The following is a 20,483-nucleotide window of genomic DNA, read 5'->3' as shown; positions in this document are numbered from 1 at the left end:
TTTGCCTATCAAACGTCCGCGGCCCCGTGCCAGATTGGGTTTTATTTTCTTTGGACGCGTCTTAGTACTGGCCTCAAGGGCCGTTGAGTGACTTGCCTGAGCGACCTTCCTGAGCGCTAAGCATCCGGATTCAGCATCTGTCTAACCGTTGACCACGCCAATGCATCGGATTTAAGTACGCTAAGCAATTGTCACGGGGAGCAGCCGGGGTCCTGTGACAGCGGAGTCGCCGCCAAATTTACCGGGCGCGTTCGCACTCACGACAAACCAAGTATTGATACTACAGCCAGTCTACGCGATAAGGGATTCACTGAGCAGGTCTTTTAAATTCGGTGCAAATGACATCTCACGTTGAGCTCTTGTCAAATGGTTTACGACAACTAGAACTCCAGCAATCCGAAACGAATCCCGGGTCAGACCATGACGGCGGGGAGCCGCAATTGCAATCTAAGAATGACCCTGCTCCAGATAACGACTCTCTTGTGGCATCCTCATCAGCCAATCCTTCTTGGCCTCAACCCAGAGACGGTTATGGCTTTCGACGTCCTTCAGGTACCTCGACACCTCTCACCGTACCCTGTCGTGCTACCGAGGGAGCTTCCCCACTTCCTGACCCTAATGGTCTTGGATGGCCTGGTACGTCTCAACGACACTCTAATAGCATCCTAATGACACTCATTCTTATGACAGCCAAATCCACCGTGTCTCGTCTGAACGAGACCACAACAGACCGCGCTGCGCGTGAGAAAATGATGGTCTCTGCGGTACGAACTATTCTTGAATGTATCGGAGAAGACCCCAACCGGGAAGGCTTGTTGAAGACGCCGGAACGGTTCGCTCAAGCCATGATGTGGATGACTCGGGGATACGAAGAGCGATTAGCAGGTAAAAAAACCCAGCTTATCTCTGATCTAATCCCGTTCGTTCTCATTATATCTCATTTCCGCCTTTCCAGATGTCATAAACGATGCAGTGTTCGCAGAGGATCACGATGAAATGGTTCTAGTCCGCGAAATCGATATTTCCAGCCTTTGTGAACACCACTTGGTTCCTTTTACAGGAAAAGTATGTGGCCCTCCCGATATTACGCGTGCCACTGACATTCATAAATCATGCTCGGAATTTTCCATAGGTCGCTATCGCGTACATCCCAAATCAGCTAGTGCTTGGGCTTTCCAAGCTTGCGCGCATTGCCGAAACTTTCAGTCGTCGTCTGCAGGTTCAAGAGCGGTTGACTAAACAGATTGCTATCGCCGTTCAGGAGGCAATTAAGCCCCGCGGAGTCGCAGTCGTTATGGAAGCAACGTAAGCGTTTACGACGCCTTGGCATTCTTCTGCTTACTATTCGGTTCTGCCTAGTCATATGTGCATGACCATGCGTGGTGTACAGAAACCAGGTTCTATCACCGTCACTTCCTGCATGCTGGGCTGTTTCCGAACTCAACAAAAGACTCGAGAGGAATTCCTCACCTTGATCAAAAGATGATCACGGCTATTTGCCACCTACCGCGATTCAACTCGGGATATTATCGATTCAACTCGTAGTCACTCATTCACCACAGCAACATACCATCTAATAATTCATGACATGTGTAGAGTGGAGCCTCATCAGTCACTTTCATTTGTGCATGATGTAATGTAAATATATATACTGTAGAACTCAAATAGCAGAGCAAACTCGAGTCAAGCGACCTCGCGCTAACGCGTGGATCGAGATTTATCCCCAGCCTGTGGATCTATAGGTAAGGTCCTTTTGGCTAAACCATGAGTCTGGAGGGCATGAGGATTGTACCGATTACGATTGATTCGTAGCCGCTTTTGAGGCTGTAATGAGAGTTCTCCTGCAGGGGAGATGGTGGGCTCGCCAACATCTTTATCGCGATCTTCGTTAGAGTGAGTTATGAATACGTCGAATCTAAGATGATAACATACCTGCTAGAGTTCGTTTTCTGTTATCGCGGTCGTCGTCCTTATGCGGAGCTTCGGAGCGATACAGTACTTGAGGAGTCGTGCGGTGAGGCTCTTTGTCGCCAATGCGTGAACGTAAACTCGGAGCCACGTCCTGGCTCAGCCCGCCGCTGGTGGAGGCCGGGAATGGGTGCGATCCATGGTCACGCGGACCCTTCCAGTCCCCACCACTTCGGCTAGGAGTAATGTCCGGTTTAGTTCTGGAGGCATCCCCAGATGCCATCGCCCGTGGTGCAGAAGGTGTACTAGGAGGTAAGTTTCTAGGACCCTCTGGTAATCGCTTCTCGCCGGGCTAAGGCCGTATCGTGAGCAACATGACGATGGAAAGCACGAAAGTGACGTACTCGTTCAGATAGAGGGTGGCGTGGTTCGGCTTCAGGTACTTCTCTCTCCCGACGCCGTTCGGATTCTCGAGGTCGATCATGACTCTCCTTCTCTGACCTGCGGATGCGATCTTCACGATGTCCCTCCTTACGGGAGCTCCTCTTGGTATTACGGTCAGCCTGCCAAAGTTAAGCACTCTCGTGACAGTGAAGAGTGAGATTAATACCTCATCATCAATAGGACGTCTTCTCTTGCCAAGTGCATCATCGCCAATTTGTGCTCGGCTACTGTGTCTTGTGGGATCAGGACGAGTGGGTAAATTACGAGTGTCCAGGGTAGCAGAGGCTGCGGTAGAAGGAGGACCACGACCGGAAACCTCGCGATCTTTCCTGGAATCCCTGTCACGATCTTTCTCATCTCGGCGGTGACGGTCGCGATCGCGGTCGCGGTCCCTATCACGCTCTCTGTCTCGGTCACGACGATCACGATCTTTGTCCTTGTCCTTCTCTCTCTCCCTCTCCCTGTCTCGATCCCTGTCTCGATCCCGCTCCTTCTCTCTCTCTCTGTCGCGGTCCCTTTCACTATGTCTGTCCCTGCGAGAATCTCTGTCTCTTTCGCTCTCTCTGTCTCGATCACTATCTCGAGTAGATGTTCGCTCTCGGGTGCCTCTATCACTTCGGGGGTGTGTGGCAGCGTCTTTACGCCCTGTAGGTGCACGAGATTCCACCCGAGCCTCACGGTCAGATGGCCTGTCATCAGGACGATCGCCATCGCCACTTCCACGATCAGAACGTCGGCCACTAGCACGACTCTCCATACTGTGAGTTCTTGTACCAGGACGAGGTGGAGGGGAAGGAGTGCGACGACGAGAAATTGGGGATGGGGCACCAGAACCAGGTTGAGATCGCTTATCATCGGCCCGATCTGGTGGGCGATTGCCAATACTCTGTTTGGCAGTCTCGCGCAGTTCTTGCGCCGAGATTGTTTGGCTTGGAGCAGACGGTGGTGGCATAGCCTCACTTGGGGACGGTTGTGTCTGCTTCTCATCGGGTCTAGGGTGTGGTGAGTGTGGGGGTTCCCACGCATTTGGAGTAGAACTTGACGGCGATGTCCGCTGAAGTTTGGGTGTGTCTTTAGCATTGACAGTCGGAGTAGACAGAAGGGCATTTTGGGAGGAACTTTGGTGGAGACGAGGGGTAGGGCGAAGAATGTGTTCGGAAACTGATGCTTGCGTTGATTTCAGTTCCTTCAGAGGCGCGTCGACATCCATCACGTCAGACTTTGCAACACCCTTGGCATCACCGTCAGGCGCTGGCGACTCGCTGCCCTTCTCAGGTCGTACTCGCCTCACTTTCTCTGGCCGTGGGATGCTACACAGGCGATGAGTAACTAGTACAATAACATGAAAATTGGTACATGCCTGTCAATGGCTAACCTGGTGGACGTTGCTGGTGTGGAGGGTCGATCAACGACATTTTGTGAGGCCAGTTCCATTGGCACGAAGGAAAGAAACCGGAGTGTTAACTCGATCTGCCGCAGGCGTTGCAGCCCCGTTAGGAGGAGCTGGAGTGCGAGCTTGCTTCTCGGGAAGATTACCTAAATTTGCTGGCTTCGGCGACATGGGATCCCCATTAGACTACGTAGAGAGAGGGTCAAAAGAGGTTGTATTCTGCAACAGGTGAATGCTACCTTGTTTGCAATTGGCTTTGGCACTGCCCAGAACGGCTCTCGCTTTCTCAGACTCGCGGAATAACTGTTCATTATGAGTATTGTTACAAACAGCTGAAGTAACAGACTTACGCTCTGCCTAGAATCTTGAGGTCACCGCGTTCTTCCTTTTCCAGGAACTTTTCCATTACGTTGTCGATAGCAGGTCCAGCATCGCCCACTGCAGCAAGAGGGAAAACGGGAAGAATCTCTTTCAACACGATGATAGCGTTGTAGACGTGCATGAATTCCGTTGTCTCAATGCAGCTCAGAAGACTCTATTTGAAAGGACAAATGTCAGTTTGATCATTAGAAGATTGCCAGAAACATACCCGTCCCAGTTTTCGATGCCATTTACGGAGAATCTGCTTGAACCCGGTCCATGACAGAAGATCGTCTGGAACAATACTCGCATGGTCTTTACTTGACCATCTATGCTGGAAACCCGGAAGCAGAATAGTCTTTCCGCCAACTTTCGTACGATTCTCCGTCAAAAAGAGCTGCTCATCTTGAGCCCACTTCCAAAGATCCGTCAATATTCCCAGTAAAAAGCGCCCTAACAACTACAGTTACAAATAGCCATGATCACAAAATGTAGATCGCTCACCATAGTTCTTTGCTTCGTATTCGCTACAGGAAAAGACAACCGCCTTCACATGGTCCCCGAGCAACTAACAACACCCCTCAGCATGTGGTGTGGTAAATTACAGATTGAAAGGAACTTGCCTTGTCATATACTACGAGAGTGGGGAACCCTGGAGTCCCTTGTGTGTGCATAACTTTGATGAATTGTGCACAGAAGTCTGAATCCATAGGCGATAGGAGGCATCGCGGTTGAATGCAATGCTCGATGATTGCAGAAGCCAGGACCGATGAGCGATGTTCGGCTATAATGATATCAGAAATTGAAATAAATGTGACTGAAAAAGCCTTACTGTGGGCGAACCAATGATGCTTCTCTCGGGCAAGTCGTTTCATCGTAAACACTCTCGAGGCAGTTTGTTCTTTGAATTCCTGAGCAAGAGTGTTCACAAAGGCATTGTATCTGTCTCGTTTAGCCCGATGGGAGCCCGCTGACAGCCTTTTCGTTCTGTCAGCAGAACGATCAGCTGCTATGTACTTAGAGTCCTCTTGACGGCTCAGTGTCCGTAAAGCAGCGCACTCCTCATCGTACCGGGCTGCCGGAGGCGCCAGATCATACATGGAAAGTTGCCAGAAAGTCAGATAAAAACCGGGCCTGTGAAGTCTTGAATATCGCAGGTACCTCGTCAGAAGCATAACTTACCCAATGACATCAAGAGCACTATTCTTGGCAATCTGCTTAACGTCGTCGAAAAGAGCTTCTAGATCCGGTATCCACGGGCTCTGCAAAGATAAGCTTGTAAACGTTATTCTCTTATTATTTAAGTGTGGCTTACCTCGGACGGAGCTGAAGTTGCCGTAGTCGCTTCGACATCCATTGCTGCATCTTCTGGCACACTGTCAGCTGACGACTTCTGATCACCAGTGTCTCGAGGAGTGTTGGCTCCATTTACTCCAGTAGGTGAATCCACTCTAGGAGTGGCAACGGAAGGCTCGCGCTTTGCCGCAGAGAGGCGTGCTTTCAGTCTCTTTTCCGCTTCCTCATTGGCAAGTCGTTCCTTCTCCTGGGCAGCACTCTACAACAGTGCTCAGTTGTCATGCATGACAAAAATAATTGCATGTCTCACCAGTATGGTAGCATTCAACATAGGTCGTATAATTTGCATGCAGATAGGAGGCGCTATCCCATACAACTCCCCAAGATCTGCAAGGCTAGGAAGAATCCGCGTTGCATAGTCTTTAGGCGAGATTACGGCTGGCGAGGTAAGCAAATCCAAATATTGCAGCAGGACACCGTGAGTCTAGAGTGACGATGAGAACACATAACATATGCCATGACGCGACTTACAGTATCAAACAAACTGGCGAGGGACTTCAAGTGAGCATCAGGAGCTTTGAAAACACAGGACTGCCTTTGCTGTGCCACTTGGATAAGGAGAGGTAGTGCTAGATTCGTCTCTAACATGGTCTTCCCGAGCCGCTGTGGGCCTTTGAGGACAGCGTCGCCTGGATCAAGGCGAGCGCCACGAGTCGTTGAGGCAACGGCTTCAATTCTCAGAGCAGGTCCCCCAGCCATCGCAGCGATTTGCGAATCAGAAAGGCTCGGAAGAGGTTCAATGCCTGCCATCTTCCAAATCAGCTCCCGCAGCACGACAATCTCTGTCGTCTGGCCATTGTACAGCTGGTGAACCACATATTTCAACAAAGGCGACAGGTCAGCACTGTACCGCCGGAAAAGCATGCCAGTAAAGGACGCTAAACCTAAAACAAGTGCTTAGGACAGTAAAAACAAAAGAGCAAAATAGAACAAACTTTGAAGCCAGTCGGAAGTGTTGACTCCATCATCCTTGACACGGTTCTTATTGGGATTTGATAGAGCCTCAAGGATGACATACACAAGTACATCGAATCCCATATTGGTGACATATCGCAATGCCTGTATAACGACATTGGCAAGATTGTCATATGCCATGATCTGGTTGACGGCGTTCATGAAGAAGATACAAGGATTCGAATGGGCCAATTTCGCCACTGTTCCAGATAGCGTCTCGATTGTATTATGGGAAAGACGTCGCAGAATGCCTTTGCTTTCACGGTCAGCTTGTACTTGCCGAATGCGAAGTTCAGGATGAGATATGTAACCGGATTTCCATTCTCCGTATAGTCTCCATCTTGCAGTCGTCTCATACTGTCGAATTACGTTCCAGATGTCGACGGTACAAACTGCATTGCCTCGAATTAGAGGGAGCGCAGGAAGAAAGTACAACCGAAGAAGTTTGAACCAAAACTGTCGAACGGGATGATTCGCGTCGGCTTCCCCTGACGGTTTTCTGGAAATTGGATCCAATGGAATCTATGGTTGATCGAGTTGAGACCGGTTAGATGAGCAAATAAATGACTTACAATTGATAACAGCTGTGAGCGCCCTAGCCTCGTAATCTTTGTAACAAACAAGGCGTCGCGCGATACGTGCAGCCCAATGAAACTCATCAAAGGTTCGATTACATTTACCATGTCGTCGAAGGAAGTGCAAAGTGGGATACGCTGGGTCCAGTCAGGAAAGAAAAAGACAAAGTCGACTGACGCAGTGCTGGGAGGAGTGGGAGCTATTAATGATAGCTGATATTTACGAGCTGGAACTGCCAGTGTTCCAGTAGCGCTGAACCGTGTACGAGGTTGTGTAAAACTCGGATTGCGTTCTTTGAGGACAAATGTTGCATCATACAGAGGAGCAATGGAATACTTCAGAACCCTCAGGATCAGGTCGGCCAACTCGGGGTGAGCGTCAACAAGCCAGGGAATCCTCGTCAGAATAGCCATCGCCGGGCGTAAGGCTCCTACGGAGAGAAGGCCGTTGACAAGCCCAGCAATTTGATTAGGAGGTTTGGACTCTACGGCGCTCTTCTTGACTTCCGTAGGTTCTACACGAGGTTGCGAGCCTGAGCTAGAAGACTCCAAAGGAGCTGCCATGGCGAGCTGACTAATCTTGGCATCAGAAATGCGCTGCTGAACCTGGGCAAGATAATCCTTGTGATATGTCTCAATGTCCGTATCCCTCGGAGTAAGCTGTTGCATTGTCAGGAGTCAGCAGGCATTCGATAGAAATATGTCCTCACATGAGGGTAAAGATCTTCCACGGTAATGAAACCCTCCCTTATCAAGATGGCAGCAGTTAGATAGAGGTTCCTCAGGGGTGATTCGTGGGTCTCTGAGGACTGTATGACAAGTGAATTGCAAGCACCAATTCGTCCTGAAGAAACCGACCTGGTAATGGGAGAATTTGAAACCAAGCACTTGTGCTAACACTCGAGACTCTGTGCCGCTATCAATTGTTGATGATGGTGTCGACTGATCGCTAGTATTTGCTTCAGTGATTTGCAACACTTCATCCAGGCTTTTGTCCCCAAACCCTTCGGTAACGGGATCGACAGCCATGCGGCTAGCAGTGGACATTGCGGGACGTCTATACAGTCCGGTCCATGGAGAAAATGAGAGCAACGCCAAGAAAAATGTGTAGTGAGTCGCCACGTTGACCGACAATACATCCAAGATAATGTCCAAGGCGCGATTTGGGTCCAGGTCGAAATAACCAATGAGGCTGATAACTTTTTCCCAGACTTGACGCGCACGGTCTTCAATAGAAGCATAGCTTTCCACCGGCCTAGCATCAGCATGTGAGTGTGCAGGACCCAAGGAACTCGTTAGCTCCACCGAAAGCTTGCTGTAGCCTTCGGACTGTTCACGTAGAAGGTTGAACTTGTTCTGTTTATAGCTACGTGCACGAGAATCAGATGACATATGATTCAATGTTTATACTTGACTCACAAAAGCCCGGTGCGAGTTCGTATCTCTTTCTTGTCAAACGACATTCTATCCGAAATCAGACCGGCGCTGGCAAGAACAGTCAAGTCAAGGCGCTCTCGACATACGGCGAGATCAATGATGCCAGTGAACTATTTGTGGATGAATTTAGAATGTTGTAAGATCGTATACCGGCACTCACTAAAAGTCGTTTGACGAGTTCGCTTAAGGTTTCTTTGTCTTGTTCAACAAAATGCCTCAGTTGAGCTGCGTTTCCTGCAACATCTGTAGTAACCTTCTTGGGGGTGTCCATTACTTGTTGGCTTCCAGAAGCTTGCTCAGAGCCCACTAAGGCAGACTTTGCGTCCGTTAAGAACTCGTCCAGCTGAGCATCTGTAGACCATAGAACATCCACAAGAATCTCTCCGAACACAACATTCTGCACGGGTGGACCCGCACGCGCCGAGGAGGAGGACGGAAGTGCAAGGAGAACAGACTGGATGAAGGCTACGAGAGCCTGCGCATTTAAGGGACTCTGCTTGGGCTGCCATGTAGTGAGGACAGACAAAAGAAGGGCATGGTAAGCGGTCGTGAGAGCCTCTGCGCAAATAGGGTCGGAAGGATTCGAGTGAGGTGAAATGAGGAAATTTCGACTTGCGAATCAAGGGCGTTAGGTTGGGCGCCACAAAAAATAAGCAGACAGCTACGCACAGTTCAGACTCTCCCTCTATGCTCCAATTAGCGATCCAGTTTTCCACCTTGGTGACGACATCCATGGCCCAGTGTATCGAACTGGGTATGGAAGGAACAACGCGGTACAAGACTTCCTTTCAGACTTGCACAAGAACCATAATAGTATTGTTGAAGGTTGTTGTGGTCTATTGATCAACACCTTGAGAATCAAACAATACAATTCCCCATTGTCGAGTGACTAAAGCGAATATCGTAGTCATGCATCATTTCATTTCCATCTACATACCTAGCTCATATTTTGAGCTCAGGCCTTGTCGTTTAACCTCGTCCGTCTCCCTTGCCAAAGGCGCAAAGTTGAAGCACACTGCATGATTAAATGGATGCTAAAAAGGTCGTATCTGGAGTCTAAACAGCAAGTACTGCTCTATCCCTTACAATATGTCGCCCGCCCTCCACGATATAATGCACTCACCTTTCCCGGTATTGCAAGCTTGCGATTAATTTATTTGCTTGATCATAGTTCCCAACAATGTCGGTCTGAATACTCCTCGGACTGCACAACGTTTGTTTGACCTCTTCATGCTCATCTTTAGTAGATTCACTATATCATACCACTGAAATTAAACATATCAAGCATGTGCGGGACCGGAGGTAAGCACGAGCTTGCGTTTCTTCTGTGACCGCACTCGTACCTAATTGAATGCTATAGCAAAACTTGGTTGCGTGCTTATACCCGCGGTATGCGATCGCTGTCCAATCCTACTGGAAGGGCGAAATGAGTCTGAGCAAAACCTGAAGATGATGCCTCTCATCAACATGGCTTTTGGATGTGATAGATTCGACTTTGCAGGAACTCGACTGTTCCAATCCATACATTCAACCAAGACACGACCGATGAAGCTATGGATTTTTCTTACTTCAAAAATGCTCGAACACTTTCCTTATCCCTCGGATTCTCTATGAAACAAGTTCAGCAGCAAGGTAAACTCACCATTATGTTGTATGGCCTCTCCAGCGTGCTTGACGCCCTCTCAATACCCATAGTACGCTTGGTCAAACCTAGAATGTTTGTGGAATTTGGACAACAATCGGGAACGTTCGACCAGCCGACCGTCTCTGATTTTCTCCGCGTCTTGCATATAGCTATCGACGGTAGCTGATGCCTCGCGCTTGAACCGTGTTACAGCTCCAAAGGCATGTTGGAGGACAAGATGGAGAAGATTCCGCTTCATGTTTGTATCAAACTGCAATTCCGCGTGCACAAGACGAGCAGCGCAGCGGCAATGAGGTGTATTCTTGATTACGATCCCATGCGTGGTGAACAGCAGATCCAGGCCCAAAAAAAGCCCGAACACGCGTTACAATGTCAGAGTCAAGTCATGGGCACCATTGTTGACTACGCCTTCCTTCCTACATCTCGTGAATAACTTTCCATATCGAAGACAACTTTGCAAGAGGATGGCTCGGGTTGCTAAGTAGGTCGCTGCTCATGCAAGTTTTTTCTATATCGTGCATGAAATGGTTCCCTAGCATCTGCGATCCCGAGAAACCCTGTTGATAGAAACATGGCCGCCATTACTGACATTCCTCCCGAGGTCATTAATCTATCTTCCACTGTGATAATTAATGGAGAGAGTGCCGAAGATATGTTACTGGCCACCGCCGATGACTTCGAGAAGGGACACGAACTCCTGTAGGGTGCATGTTTACGCCCCCTTTGGATTGGACTGTCTTTTTCTGTGTGTATGGAAGCAACCCTGTGACCCACTGAGAGATCCGATTGGACCGTGACACGTGGCATCCGACATGTCGGAGTGGCGTAGCTCCGAGAGACGAGCTCAGAGCCTCAGACTCAAATTTTTGCGGGCGGAATGTTGACTTAGCAGTAGCCTTTCGGTGGGGATTGATATTTGCAGTGTCTGCAATGCTACCGAGCAACTAAGGCGGTCCTGTCGATATCCTAGATATCATCAATTGTAGTTAAAAATATCATTGATTCGAGACCAGGGAACCGTGTGATGGACTGGTACTTATTTTGAGTGCTGAGTACTGAGCAGCTGTAGTACGAGCCTCTCCATAGTGACTTCGTGGATTTACAAGTTTTATTAGTTTCCGACTGTAAAATCATTTGATTTATACTCGGTATATACCGTATCATAGACCACAGCCTGGAATCTGGATAACGCAACTAATTACCCACGCAACCTGCAGTTCGCGCCAAGCCCATGTTCCCCGGTTGTATTTCGACTCCGAGCTTCACATAACAGCGTCTATCATGTCACAATGCGCGGCCTGTATAATGAGGTACCAGGATCACACCCCAGTCAAATTCCCCATCCCTTAGTCCATGGCAGAGCGTAGAGGTACCCATGTTCGACAAAACACCAGCGTCGCAGACAGTCAAATCATCTCTCAGGAATGTAATGGCCAACAATCGCCCAATCTTCTCTCGAGCACAGAAGTCGGTTCAGTAAACAAACAGGATCTCGAGACTGGCGAGCCTCGGAAACAGAGATTCAAAACCACCTTGGACCGTTTCCTCCGGCGAGGCAAGGAGCCTATTGGCGTGATACAGAGCATTAAGAAAATATATGGATGTTCATGTGCGTCTTTGCCACCTGTGCAATGTGGTCAAGTACCTCATGGTTATCACAGGGCTCAATGTGCTGCTGCTCCTGACGCCGGTAGCATGGTGGGCGCATATCGACGAACATTTCGGTGATAATAATCATACTGTTGTCTTTTCACGTATGTTTTCTCCCGATTGATTCATCAGTAGCGCTCATTTTTCTTATGTAGTTTGTTTCTTGACAATTATACCACACGAATGCTTGTTCGACTACTGTGGTGAACAGATGGCTTTTTATCTGGGCAAGGATCTTGGCGACTTGCTCACGATCACTTTGAACAAGTAAGGCCAACCTCTTTCATTCGTTTCGTATTCATAGCCTAAATAATTGCAGTGCCGTTGAGGTGACCCTCGCTATCATGCTCCTGCTTCAGTGCGAGTAAGTAATCCTTTGGATAACATTCAATCATCAGCGTGATCCAACCATACTTCATAAGACTCAAGCTTCTTCAATCGACCATCACTGGTAAGCTCCGAAAACATCAGTTTTATTTCACAGTATTAACAAACAAACCCCATTATCTTCAATGCAGGCGTGATTTTATTGCACCTCCTTCTTGTACCTGGAGCCGCTTTTCTTACAGGCGGTGCTCGAATATGGGAACAGGACCTGCACCCTGTCCATACTCAACTCAATCATACCTTGCTTACTGTTGGGTACGTTTTTTTTATTATCATCTGGAGCTATGAGTGACAGCCTCTTGCATGCACAGGGTGTTAGCCCTTTTGTTGCCGGCTTCATTCTATGCAGCTATTAACAGTGGTACTTCCAATGCGATATTGGCCAACGGCGAACTCTCGGACCTTGGTAGCAGCACCCAATCCGATTTCTTGAACATGAGCAGAGGGCTTGCAATGATGCTAATTATCATGTAGGTTCCTTTCCTTATCTTCCATCTGACTTGTGACAAGCCCTGCTGTCAGATACATTTGTTCGCGGATTTTCTATCACAACCCTCCTGGTGCTGGAAACACCTTATTGACCCATTCTTTGGCACCCGCCCAGTTCAAGGTTGATGATGAAAAACTACAAAAAGAGGAGCCTGACGTTAACCAATGGGTCTGCATCTGCTTCCTGATTGTTAACATTGGGGTCATGGCTGTGACCTCGGAGTGGGTGAGTGTCGTCGAACAACTAGGTCTACCTTCATTGACTTTCAGCAGTTGGTGGACAGCATCGAGCCTGTGAGGAATATTTCCGGCATCACGTCGGAGTGGTTCGGCTTGGTCATCTTGCCCTTTGTTTCCTTCTCAGCGGATGGTGTTGTTGCAGTAGGCTACTTTTTGCAGAAGGCCCTTTCCCGAGTGTGGTCTAGGAAAGAGGACCCTGAACCACCCAGTCCTCTGGCCAAAGCTGAAGCTATTGATTTGAGCATTCAGTTCGTCTTGCTCTGGATGCCGTTCCTAACTTTACTTGGCTGGTGGATCGGAAAGCCTTTCAACCTGCTGTTTGGTGCGTCACTGACGAGTATGATGCTTATTGCCCACCAAAGCTGAAGAGCCCGTCAGATTTCTTCGAAGTTGCGCTACTCTTGGGTGCCTGCTTCCTTGTAAATTTTGTAACTGCCGACAGTAAAACGAACTGGGCAGAGGGGTTCATTTTGTTGTCATTTTATGCCATGATGGTGAGTTTTTTTTCCTACTCCAAGTAGCAGAAGTTCAATACAGTCAACCGTGTTTAGGTTCTTTGTACTTGGTACTACAGGGGAGAATCTGATATAAGTAGTCTGTTACTTTGTCCGGGACAGACTGCCACAAGTTCTTGAAATCCACATTTCAAACCCACACCTACGTTCTTCACTCATATACAAACCACATCCTACATGTCATTGTCAAACCACAGTGTATAGTCCGTTGCTTGTGTCCGAGTGACTGTTGTCTTTACAATATATACCATTGAATATGTGTCAGAAATCTTGAAAATCAGGTCATGAATGGACACGTCGACTCCCTCGCGAGCTTCAACACTTTTAGTATCAATTCTGAAAACATAATGAAGCGAACGAGCCACTAGTTTTCATCGTCTATGGTGTCTATCCTGCCAGGGATGAAGCACTGGATTTTGGTGTTGCATGGTAAATGGGATTGCATTCAACGCCCTCACGCAATTCAGACAGTCGATTATCACGTTCATCGCAAAGCGTGTCTTGCTACATGAGGGTTATGCCGGATCAGTGTCGTGCAACTTCATTCTTACCCACAAACCATCAGGATTTGCACCTTAGAAGCGATCACCCCCACGGCTCCGAGGCAACAAACTGGAAAATACGAGATTCAACTCAAAATTGGGTGTACATATCGTGTAGGTATACAATCTCAAAGTCCGAAAATCGAAGTCCTTGGCAATAGGCTGCGCGTGGCTATGACTAGATGCCAAGTCGTCAGATTGTCTCAAGAATGCTTTCATCAACAAGGTGGGAGGACGCACGAAATTGATCATATGCCAATATGCACGAACACTATGCGCTGGGCCAAGGGTATGTTTACGTCACTAGCCAACGACTGGACCGCTCCGTGCAGCGCTTGGGCAGCTCGTTTGGGATTCATTGTGCCACCCTTGCAAAACCTTTCATAGAATGCCTTGACTAAGCGCTGCACAGTATCATCGTTGACCTTCCACAACGTCCCGACGACACTCCTAACCCCAGCAAATTGCAGGCCAGCCGCTAGGTGTATCACTTCGTCGGGCGTACTGAAGTCACCGACGGCGGTTTCACAGGCAGAAAGAAAGGCAAAATGATGCTGAGACAGATCCATTTGTGCAATATCGAGGAGCGAAAGAGGCTGGTCGCGCATAAGAAAGGCCGACTTGAAGGGTTCGTCAAATCTCTGTGTCCCATGACATGCGAGATGGAACCAAGTATTTTCGCGCAATGCGCACAATGCTCTCGATTTCGTGGCATCAACACTGGTTATCTTGGAGAAGGAGACAGTTGGGGGAGGAGGCAAAAGTTTCCGCACCAATTCCAGCTCAGGCTCCACAGCATCCAAAGTGAAAGAGGCACCGGCTGGGAAGTTCTGACCAATGACGACGAAGGGCATCGACGTGGGTCTGTCACGACTTGCGCGAGCCTTGATCAGCGCGGTGAGAGATGGGGTGTATGAAGAGATATACAGCTGCGAAAGAAACTTTCCCCTCTCTCTGTACTCGCCAGCAGCATGCAACGGCAAGAAACTGAAGAGAGACGTTGGGCACCACCATATTCGGGAACCTAGTCGTACCAATCCGCCCAAATTCTCGACCACTGGGCCGACGACATTGTTCCACAACTCGTTCAAAGCTCCCGTCAGCGCTTGTTGATGCCCAGTCTCTTTGTCAACTGCCTCTTGGAATGTGTTTACTAATTTGATGAGTTTCTGAATATCGGTAGGGAGCTGGATGCTGGTGGGAGGTTGCTTGTGCGGGATAATAATGGCATCGCAAGACGATTTGCTTGCGATGAGCATGATGATGGGCCCATCACGAGCTGCATCTTGAAGATCGGAGAACAAAGGGGGAAGCAGGAAGCGAGAGAAGCCCTCGATCTTCCTGATCTCTTCCACAGTTCCATTCCAGTCCTCCACTAGACGTCTGTACCGGGTGGCTTCTGCTTCCACATCGACCTTTGGGGCCCCTTCTGGATGGCTTGCAGGAGGTTTATCAAGGAGGGAGCTGAGGTCTGAGAATCTCTTCATCAGAGTCACTGCATGATCGTCGTAAGTCTGGAGCCCGTCGAGAGGCGTGCGGAGTCGAGTCATCTGGTTCCAGATGATAGTTCTGCCCTGCTCCAACAGCTCAACAGCGCGACCCACGTCACCACTATGAAGAGCACACGATGCAGTATCCACGACAATTATACTTGGGAATTCCTTCATGATATTATGACGAGATGATACGGAGGCCGTCACAGACATGTAAGCGTCCAGAAGTTGCATGGAAGTCGCATAAGCCTCCAGTTGAGTACCATGTAGATGTTGACCAGCATGGAGCACCCAACGTAGACTTGCCCGCAGGCGGGATAGAAAGCCTGCAGAGACAATATTTGCTGCTGCCTTGAAGTGATGCATGGCAGCATTCAGACTATCTGTATTTTCGCCAGGGCCGGTGCCGTGAAATTCTGAACGATGGAATGATAGATATACCTTAGCTATAGACTCATGGACCATCAATTGACGAGGATCATGCTGCCTCAACAACGTCAATGCACAGAGTAAGTTCTCTCGTGACTCGTCTAAGTCTTCGCCGTTGCCTCGGTGGTGAAAGCGGGAGTGGAGTTGAGTCGCGAGGTTGTTCAATAACATGGACCAATCTGTGTGACCAACCGGGCGCAAAGCCAGCGCTTCCTTCTGAAGTGTGATAGCCTCATCCAAGTCTTCGCCGTTGGATCGATGGTCAAAGCGGGAAGAGAGATGATTCGCGAGGTTGTTCAATGACATGGACCGATCTGGGTGACCGACTGGGCGCAAAGCCAGCGCTTCTCTGTGAAGTGCGATAGCCTCATCCAAGTCTTCGCCATTGCCTCGGTGGTCAAAGCGGAAGGAGAGTTGATTCGCGAGGTTGTTTAATGAAATGAACCGATTTGTGTGACCGACCGGGCGCAAAGCCAGCGCTTCCTTCTGAAGTGTGATAGCCTCATCCAAGTCTTCGCCGTTGGATCGGTGGTGAAAGCGGAAGGAGAGATGATTCGCGAGGTTGTTTAATGACTGGGACCGATCTGTGTGACCGACTGGGCACAAAGCCAGCATCTCCGACTGAAGTGCGATAGCTTGATCCAAGTCTTTGTCATTGCCTCGACGCTCGAAACGAGTCTGTAGCATCATAGCTAGATTACCTAGCAAGTGCCCTCGGCAAGCATGCCCGGTGCTGTAGTATCCCAGTGCATCATCATGAAGGGATATTACTTCATCTAAGGCACTAGGTTCATCTCTCTCCAAACACCTCTGTGCTTGTTTAGCAAGTTGATCCGGCGATAACGGAAGTATGGATGGGGCGTGCCACTCCTGCCCAAGATCATTTGCATTAATGCCTCTAGCAGAATGTAGAGCGCATGTTTCCATTGCAATCGCAGCCGCTCTGTAAATGTGGCTGTTAGGTTGGCAGACACCGACGACTTCGCCCAGTAACTTTTTGGCTGCATCAGCATCCGTTTGAACTCTCCGTTTTGCGAAGCGCCAGAGCAGAGCAACGGCAAGATGCAGCTGGGTGACCGTTCGATCAGGATGACCGGTGGGACGCAAGTCGAGGGCTCCTTGAAACAGAGAGATAGGGATGTCGAGGTCGAGGCATCTTCCCTCAGCTTGGCAACTGGCAAACTTTGCGGTGGCGAGATTGAACAGCACTGCAGGGCGGCAGGGATGATCCACGGGGCAGAGATCTGAGGCATGTTCAAAGTGTTTTATGCATTGCTCGAGATCCCTGCTGTTCTGGGTTCTACGGTATCGTGCGAGAAGACGATATCCGGCATCTGTCCCCAGCGCTAATGCATCCATATTGTGGTATGTAGGCTACACGTTACGGCTTTCAATATCAGAATGTCAGACTGCATTGATTGCTCACAGTAGTAGGGGGGCAAAGAATTGCGGCATCGGTTTGATCAGAAAGTTGCTGCTCCACTGTGAAGAGTAGTGAAGTACAAGCGGATACGGTTTCCTGCTGCTTTGGCTGAAACATTATGGCTGTGATGCTCGTTAGCATCTGTCAGGCATTGTGCGCAATGGACAATACTGACGATGCGATTTTTCGCTGCGATCCAGTAATTCTCCGACCGAGATCTCGAACGTGCGGAGGAGCTCTCCGTGACAGAGCATGGGACCCAATTCGAATGAGGCATAGACGCTGACCCGGACTTTAGAACATGGCTCGCACGGCCTAGGATCTTTCTCAATACCTGCAGGACAGATGGTTTAAAGACGACTTACAAAAGAATGCGCTCGTGCCATTCGATGGCAGCCTGGTCTACGTTTACAGATATATTGCTTGTCTGGTATTCAACGCCGTCGGCCTTGATCACTGCATGGAAGCCAGCAGGGATCCGTCGGAGGCCAAGAGTGAGATCAGTCGCGCAAATGGCTTGAGGGAAATGGTCAATACGAGCTGAGCGGAGATGGATATCGCACACCAGTGATGATTTGTTGCACTCCACTGAGGTGCATCCCTGCCGGGTCCTGGGTGTGGTCTGGGTAGTTCGGCTCCTCACTAGATAATAAGCAGATTGTCGTACGTTTAGATGAACAGTGCTTCATATGCTTACTTATCTTGTTTTTGCCTGAAAACGCGAAATTAAGTCCATACATGTGGTATACAACGAAGCGACTTACGATTGTAGACATTTAGAACTCTTCGTCTTGTTGTCATTATCGCTGCCTGACAACTTACACTTATGTCTTCCCCCTTTCAAGGGCTCGGTGCTGGAAGCGGATATCTCTACTGGAGGAGTTGGGAAAGTTCTAAGCGACGACGCTGAAGAAAAGCCTGATTCTGATGAGGTTGAAGAGACACGCCGACGATGAGCCATCGTGAAAATGATGGCTGATGGATGTATCGAAATGAACGCTGGTCACGAAACAATGCAGTGCCTGTAAAGTTTTGAAGGATTGACAAGGAAGCATGCACATGGTATCAAGCCTTGGCAGCGCCGATGAGTCAACAGGACATAAGCGACTTGCAAAATATGGGGGCTCTCATAGCCTCATTTACAATGTGCCATCAGATCTGTACAGCAGTCTAACGGCACGATGATCCAGGCTTTAAGCAACCGACACGAGACAGGGCATTCCACACTTTCGTAGAGATTCGCATATTGGACAATATGTTGCGCGAGAACTTGAAGGCACGGAACTGATTGTACATGTCTTGTTTCGTTGTAATGAGTGCCGCAATCAGTGGAATCAAGAAAGTGTCTGAGAGGCCCATCAGGAAAACATAATTTGCTACAGAGTGCTACAAAGCACTGCAAGCGAATGTTGTGTTCGCCGTGCGAACTTATGACCTTGCTCGCTTGCTAATCCTCTTTCTCCTCTCGCACTGACATTCGTCGACTCCTCTCTCTGAAGATCTGATGTCCAGATCAAACGATGACTCGACACGCCGCGTCCACGATCCTGCCATGATACCCGATACCAGCTCTTGGTACTTGCATTCTTGAATAACTCGGGAAGTTGTCATCGAAGATCGAGTCCGATCCCCCAGTAACAATTGGCATTGACGAATGAGGAGTACTTGCCGTCTTTTTGTACCAAGAATGATAATCGTATGTTCGCCATAGCAGACCGGGAGATTTTTACACGTCTGTCCGCTACAGACATACACAAATGAATATGAATCTTACTCACTCGTGATCCCCGAGCTGCACTCTCTGATATGAACTGTGCAGTCGTGATTCGTCTGGGATGCAGGTCACTGTTAACAGCTACCAGCGTCAACGATGGAAGTTGTGTCACATTCCAGGGAGTTGATTTATTCCAAACCTCTTCGTAGACTCGGGTGTGAGCGATGCCCTGCAGGAACAATCAAACCTTCAAGCCGGCAGCAATCCACTAGTGGAGTTGTCGTGCCAGCCCGACGGAATATGTAAGGAGCCATGAAGAGGCATCCTCCGTCTGTCATGATACCAGCGTGCAGTATGCCGAAGTTCGTTCACTGCAGTAATCTCAGACATGAGGTTGAGTCGACCAACGTATCTCTCTGTACGCGCGAGGAAAGACTTCGGGCTGTCATGAGAGCTTCCAGTTTGAAAGTGATCTCCTCGGCACTGACGGTGATGAACACTGATCAAAGCACCCGCAGTGGTCAATGACACCTCCATATCTGCATCAAATCTAAAGGGCACAAACACATCTCTAATGAAATCAGTTTTCCATGTATTCTTACGAATCGGCAGCAACATTTGGGTTTCACTCAATCTGTTTTAGCGCATCATTCAATCAGAGAACCGTAAATTCATGCTCGTTACTAGGTATAAAACTTGGCAAGGAATGAAAGAAACAAATGGTAAACGCGATATTGTAATAAGATCATCGTTACATGGAGCTAGCAGGATTGGTGTTAGCAACTGCGAGGGGATGGTAAAGACTAAGAACTCACTCATCTCGGCAACTGGACCAGCGTGTTCCATGTGCCATGCGGCTCAAATCAAGCTCAACGCCTCCTCTCGGGATCACCATTGCAGTGTCAGGAGAATAAAATGGATGTCGGGAAGCTGGAGGTACCCAGAAAAGGAGCCGATGATTGGGTCCCATCATCCATCCATCAGCTTGCAGCAAGAAAGAGGTTGAATCAGAATCATGATGAGAGGGAGCTTCGAGCAAGTCAGTGGAGTTGGGCAGAGCGTGTTCCAAGCTAGATGAGAAAGAAAGTAGGTGATTGTTACAGGTTTGTATGACACGGCTTTCTTGGGTGGGAGGTGCGGTACTTTGATGGAAGGGAGATGCGGAGGAATTTGATACTCTTGACTCAGAGGATTGAGTGGGAGGTGCGCTGCTTTGATGCAACGGAGATGCGGAGGAATCTGGCTGTCTTGACTCGGGGGATTGGATGGGAGGTGCAGTGCTTTGATGCAACGAAGACGAGGATGAATCTGGCTCTCTTGACTCGGGGCATGGCTGTACTTTCACTACACCCCAAATCCGCACAGTGTGATCAAATGAACCGGATGCGATGCGAGTACCATCCGGTGAGAACGAGACTGAGTAAACCTTTCCAGTGTGCCCCTTCAAGGGCTCACCCAATGGCTGTCCCGTCGCTGTATCCCACATCCGCACAGTGTTATCCGATGAACCAGACGCGATGCGAGTACCATCC

General features: G+C 49.0%; 5 protein-coding genes across 5 annotated transcripts; 2 read left to right on the top strand and 3 right to left on the bottom strand.

The window, feature by feature from the left end:
- Nucleotides 1-338: 338 nt before the first annotated feature.
- On the top strand, nt 339-1,486 carry EDB93DRAFT_1076273 (uncharacterized protein; the record flags this gene model as incomplete). Its single annotated transcript, XM_041445221.1, has 5 exons — nt 339-636; nt 691-885; nt 956-1,065; nt 1,133-1,305; nt 1,360-1,486. 5 exons carry the CDS (start codon nt 339-341, stop codon nt 1,484-1,486), a joined length of 903 nt encoding a protein of 300 aa, XP_041312744.1.
- Nucleotides 1,487-1,610: 124 nt separating this feature from the next.
- EDB93DRAFT_1117582 (transcription factor/nuclear export subunit protein 2-domain-containing protein) lies at nt 1,611-9,202 on the bottom strand. Its single transcript, XM_041448383.1, has 23 exons — nt 9,094-9,202; nt 8,585-9,035; nt 8,407-8,534; nt 7,846-8,353; nt 7,698-7,796; nt 6,985-7,647; nt 6,394-6,934; nt 5,930-6,342; nt 5,709-5,882; nt 5,418-5,657; nt 5,285-5,364; nt 4,935-5,236; nt 4,726-4,886; nt 4,607-4,670; nt 4,332-4,555; nt 4,093-4,277; nt 3,982-4,045; nt 3,766-3,928; nt 3,713-3,740; nt 2,519-3,662; nt 2,313-2,471; nt 1,933-2,260; nt 1,611-1,883 (listed from the first exon to the last, which is right to left on the bottom strand). The coding sequence occupies exons 1-23, from the start codon at nt 9,156-9,158 to the stop codon at nt 1,699-1,701; spliced, it is 6,369 nt and encodes a 2,122-aa protein (XP_041312743.1). The 5' UTR covers nt 9,159-9,202; the 3' UTR covers nt 1,611-1,698.
- A 2,041-nt stretch (nt 9,203-11,243) lies between these two features.
- Nucleotides 11,244-13,656, top strand: EDB93DRAFT_1117574 (uncharacterized protein). Its single transcript, XM_041448382.1, has 11 exons — nt 11,244-11,678; nt 11,731-11,823; nt 11,875-11,986; nt 12,039-12,083; nt 12,142-12,170; nt 12,238-12,361; nt 12,418-12,576; nt 12,629-12,821; nt 12,869-13,157; nt 13,214-13,329; nt 13,387-13,656. Exons 1-11 carry the CDS (start codon nt 11,423-11,425, stop codon nt 13,468-13,470), a joined length of 1,500 nt encoding a protein of 499 aa, XP_041312742.1. The 5' UTR covers nt 11,244-11,422; the 3' UTR covers nt 13,471-13,656.
- Nucleotides 13,657-13,955: 299 nt separating this feature from the next.
- EDB93DRAFT_437856 (CHAT domain-containing protein) lies at nt 13,956-18,600 on the bottom strand. Its single transcript, XM_041456364.1, has 7 exons — nt 18,002-18,600; nt 17,935-17,949; nt 17,803-17,879; nt 17,603-17,753; nt 17,413-17,552; nt 17,241-17,359; nt 13,956-17,188 (listed from the first exon to the last, which is right to left on the bottom strand). Exons 1-7 carry the CDS (start codon nt 18,196-18,198, stop codon nt 14,141-14,143), a joined length of 3,747 nt encoding a protein of 1,248 aa, XP_041312741.1. The 5' UTR covers nt 18,199-18,600; the 3' UTR covers nt 13,956-14,140.
- A 1,166-nt stretch (nt 18,601-19,766) lies between these two features.
- EDB93DRAFT_1117517 (uncharacterized protein) lies at nt 19,767-19,978 on the bottom strand (the record flags this gene model as incomplete). Its single annotated transcript, XM_041448381.1, has 1 exon — nt 19,767-19,978. A coding segment is annotated over exon 1 (158 nt), but the record flags the coding sequence as incomplete, so codon positions are not given.
- Nucleotides 19,979-20,483: the final 505 nt, after the last annotated feature.

This window comes from Suillus bovinus, assembly GCF_016758785.1.
Source record: "Suillus bovinus strain UH-Sbo-P2 chromosome Unknown EDB93scaffold_3, whole genome shotgun sequence".
NCBI classification, from domain to species: Eukaryota; Fungi; Basidiomycota; class Agaricomycetes; order Boletales; family Suillaceae; genus Suillus; species Suillus bovinus.
The sequence above is the reverse complement of the archived record's forward strand: the minus strand, read 5'-3'. Positions and strand labels throughout refer to the sequence as shown.

Excerpts from the sequence above, each read along its gene's own strand:
- EDB93DRAFT_1117582 (XM_041448383.1), bottom strand. The coding sequence starts at position 9,158 with ATGGATGTCGTCACCAAGGTGGAAAACTGGATCGCTAATTGGAGCATA. Across the intron at positions 6,935-6,984 it reads GCTCACAGCTGTTATCAATT|ATTCCATTGGATCCAATTTC; the intron begins GTAAGTCATTTA and ends GATCAACCATAG. Across the intron at positions 5,237-5,284 it reads AGTGCTCTTGATGTCATTGG|GCCCGGTTTTTATCTGACTT; the intron begins GTAAGTTATGCT and ends AAGACTTCACAG.
- EDB93DRAFT_1117574 (XM_041448382.1), top strand. The coding sequence starts at position 11,423 with ATGGCAGAGCGTAGAGGTACCCATGTTCGACAAAACACCAGCGTCGCA. Across the intron at positions 11,987-12,038 it reads CTCACGATCACTTTGAACAA|TGCCGTTGAGGTGACCCTCG; the intron begins GTAAGGCCAACC and ends AAATAATTGCAG. Across the intron at positions 13,158-13,213 it reads GCCTTTCAACCTGCTGTTTG|ATTTCTTCGAAGTTGCGCTA; the intron begins GTGCGTCACTGA and ends AGAGCCCGTCAG.
- EDB93DRAFT_437856 (XM_041456364.1), bottom strand. The coding sequence starts at position 18,198 with ATGGCTCATCGTCGGCGTGTCTCTTCAACCTCATCAGAATCAGGCTTT. Across the intron at positions 17,553-17,602 it reads TGGCACGAGCGCATTCTTTT|GCCGTGCGAGCCATGTTCTA; the intron begins GTAAGTCGTCTT and ends GAAAGATCCTAG. Across the intron at positions 17,189-17,240 it reads TTCTTTGCCCCCCTACTACT|CCTACATACCACAATATGGA; the intron begins GTGAGCAATCAA and ends CGTAACGTGTAG.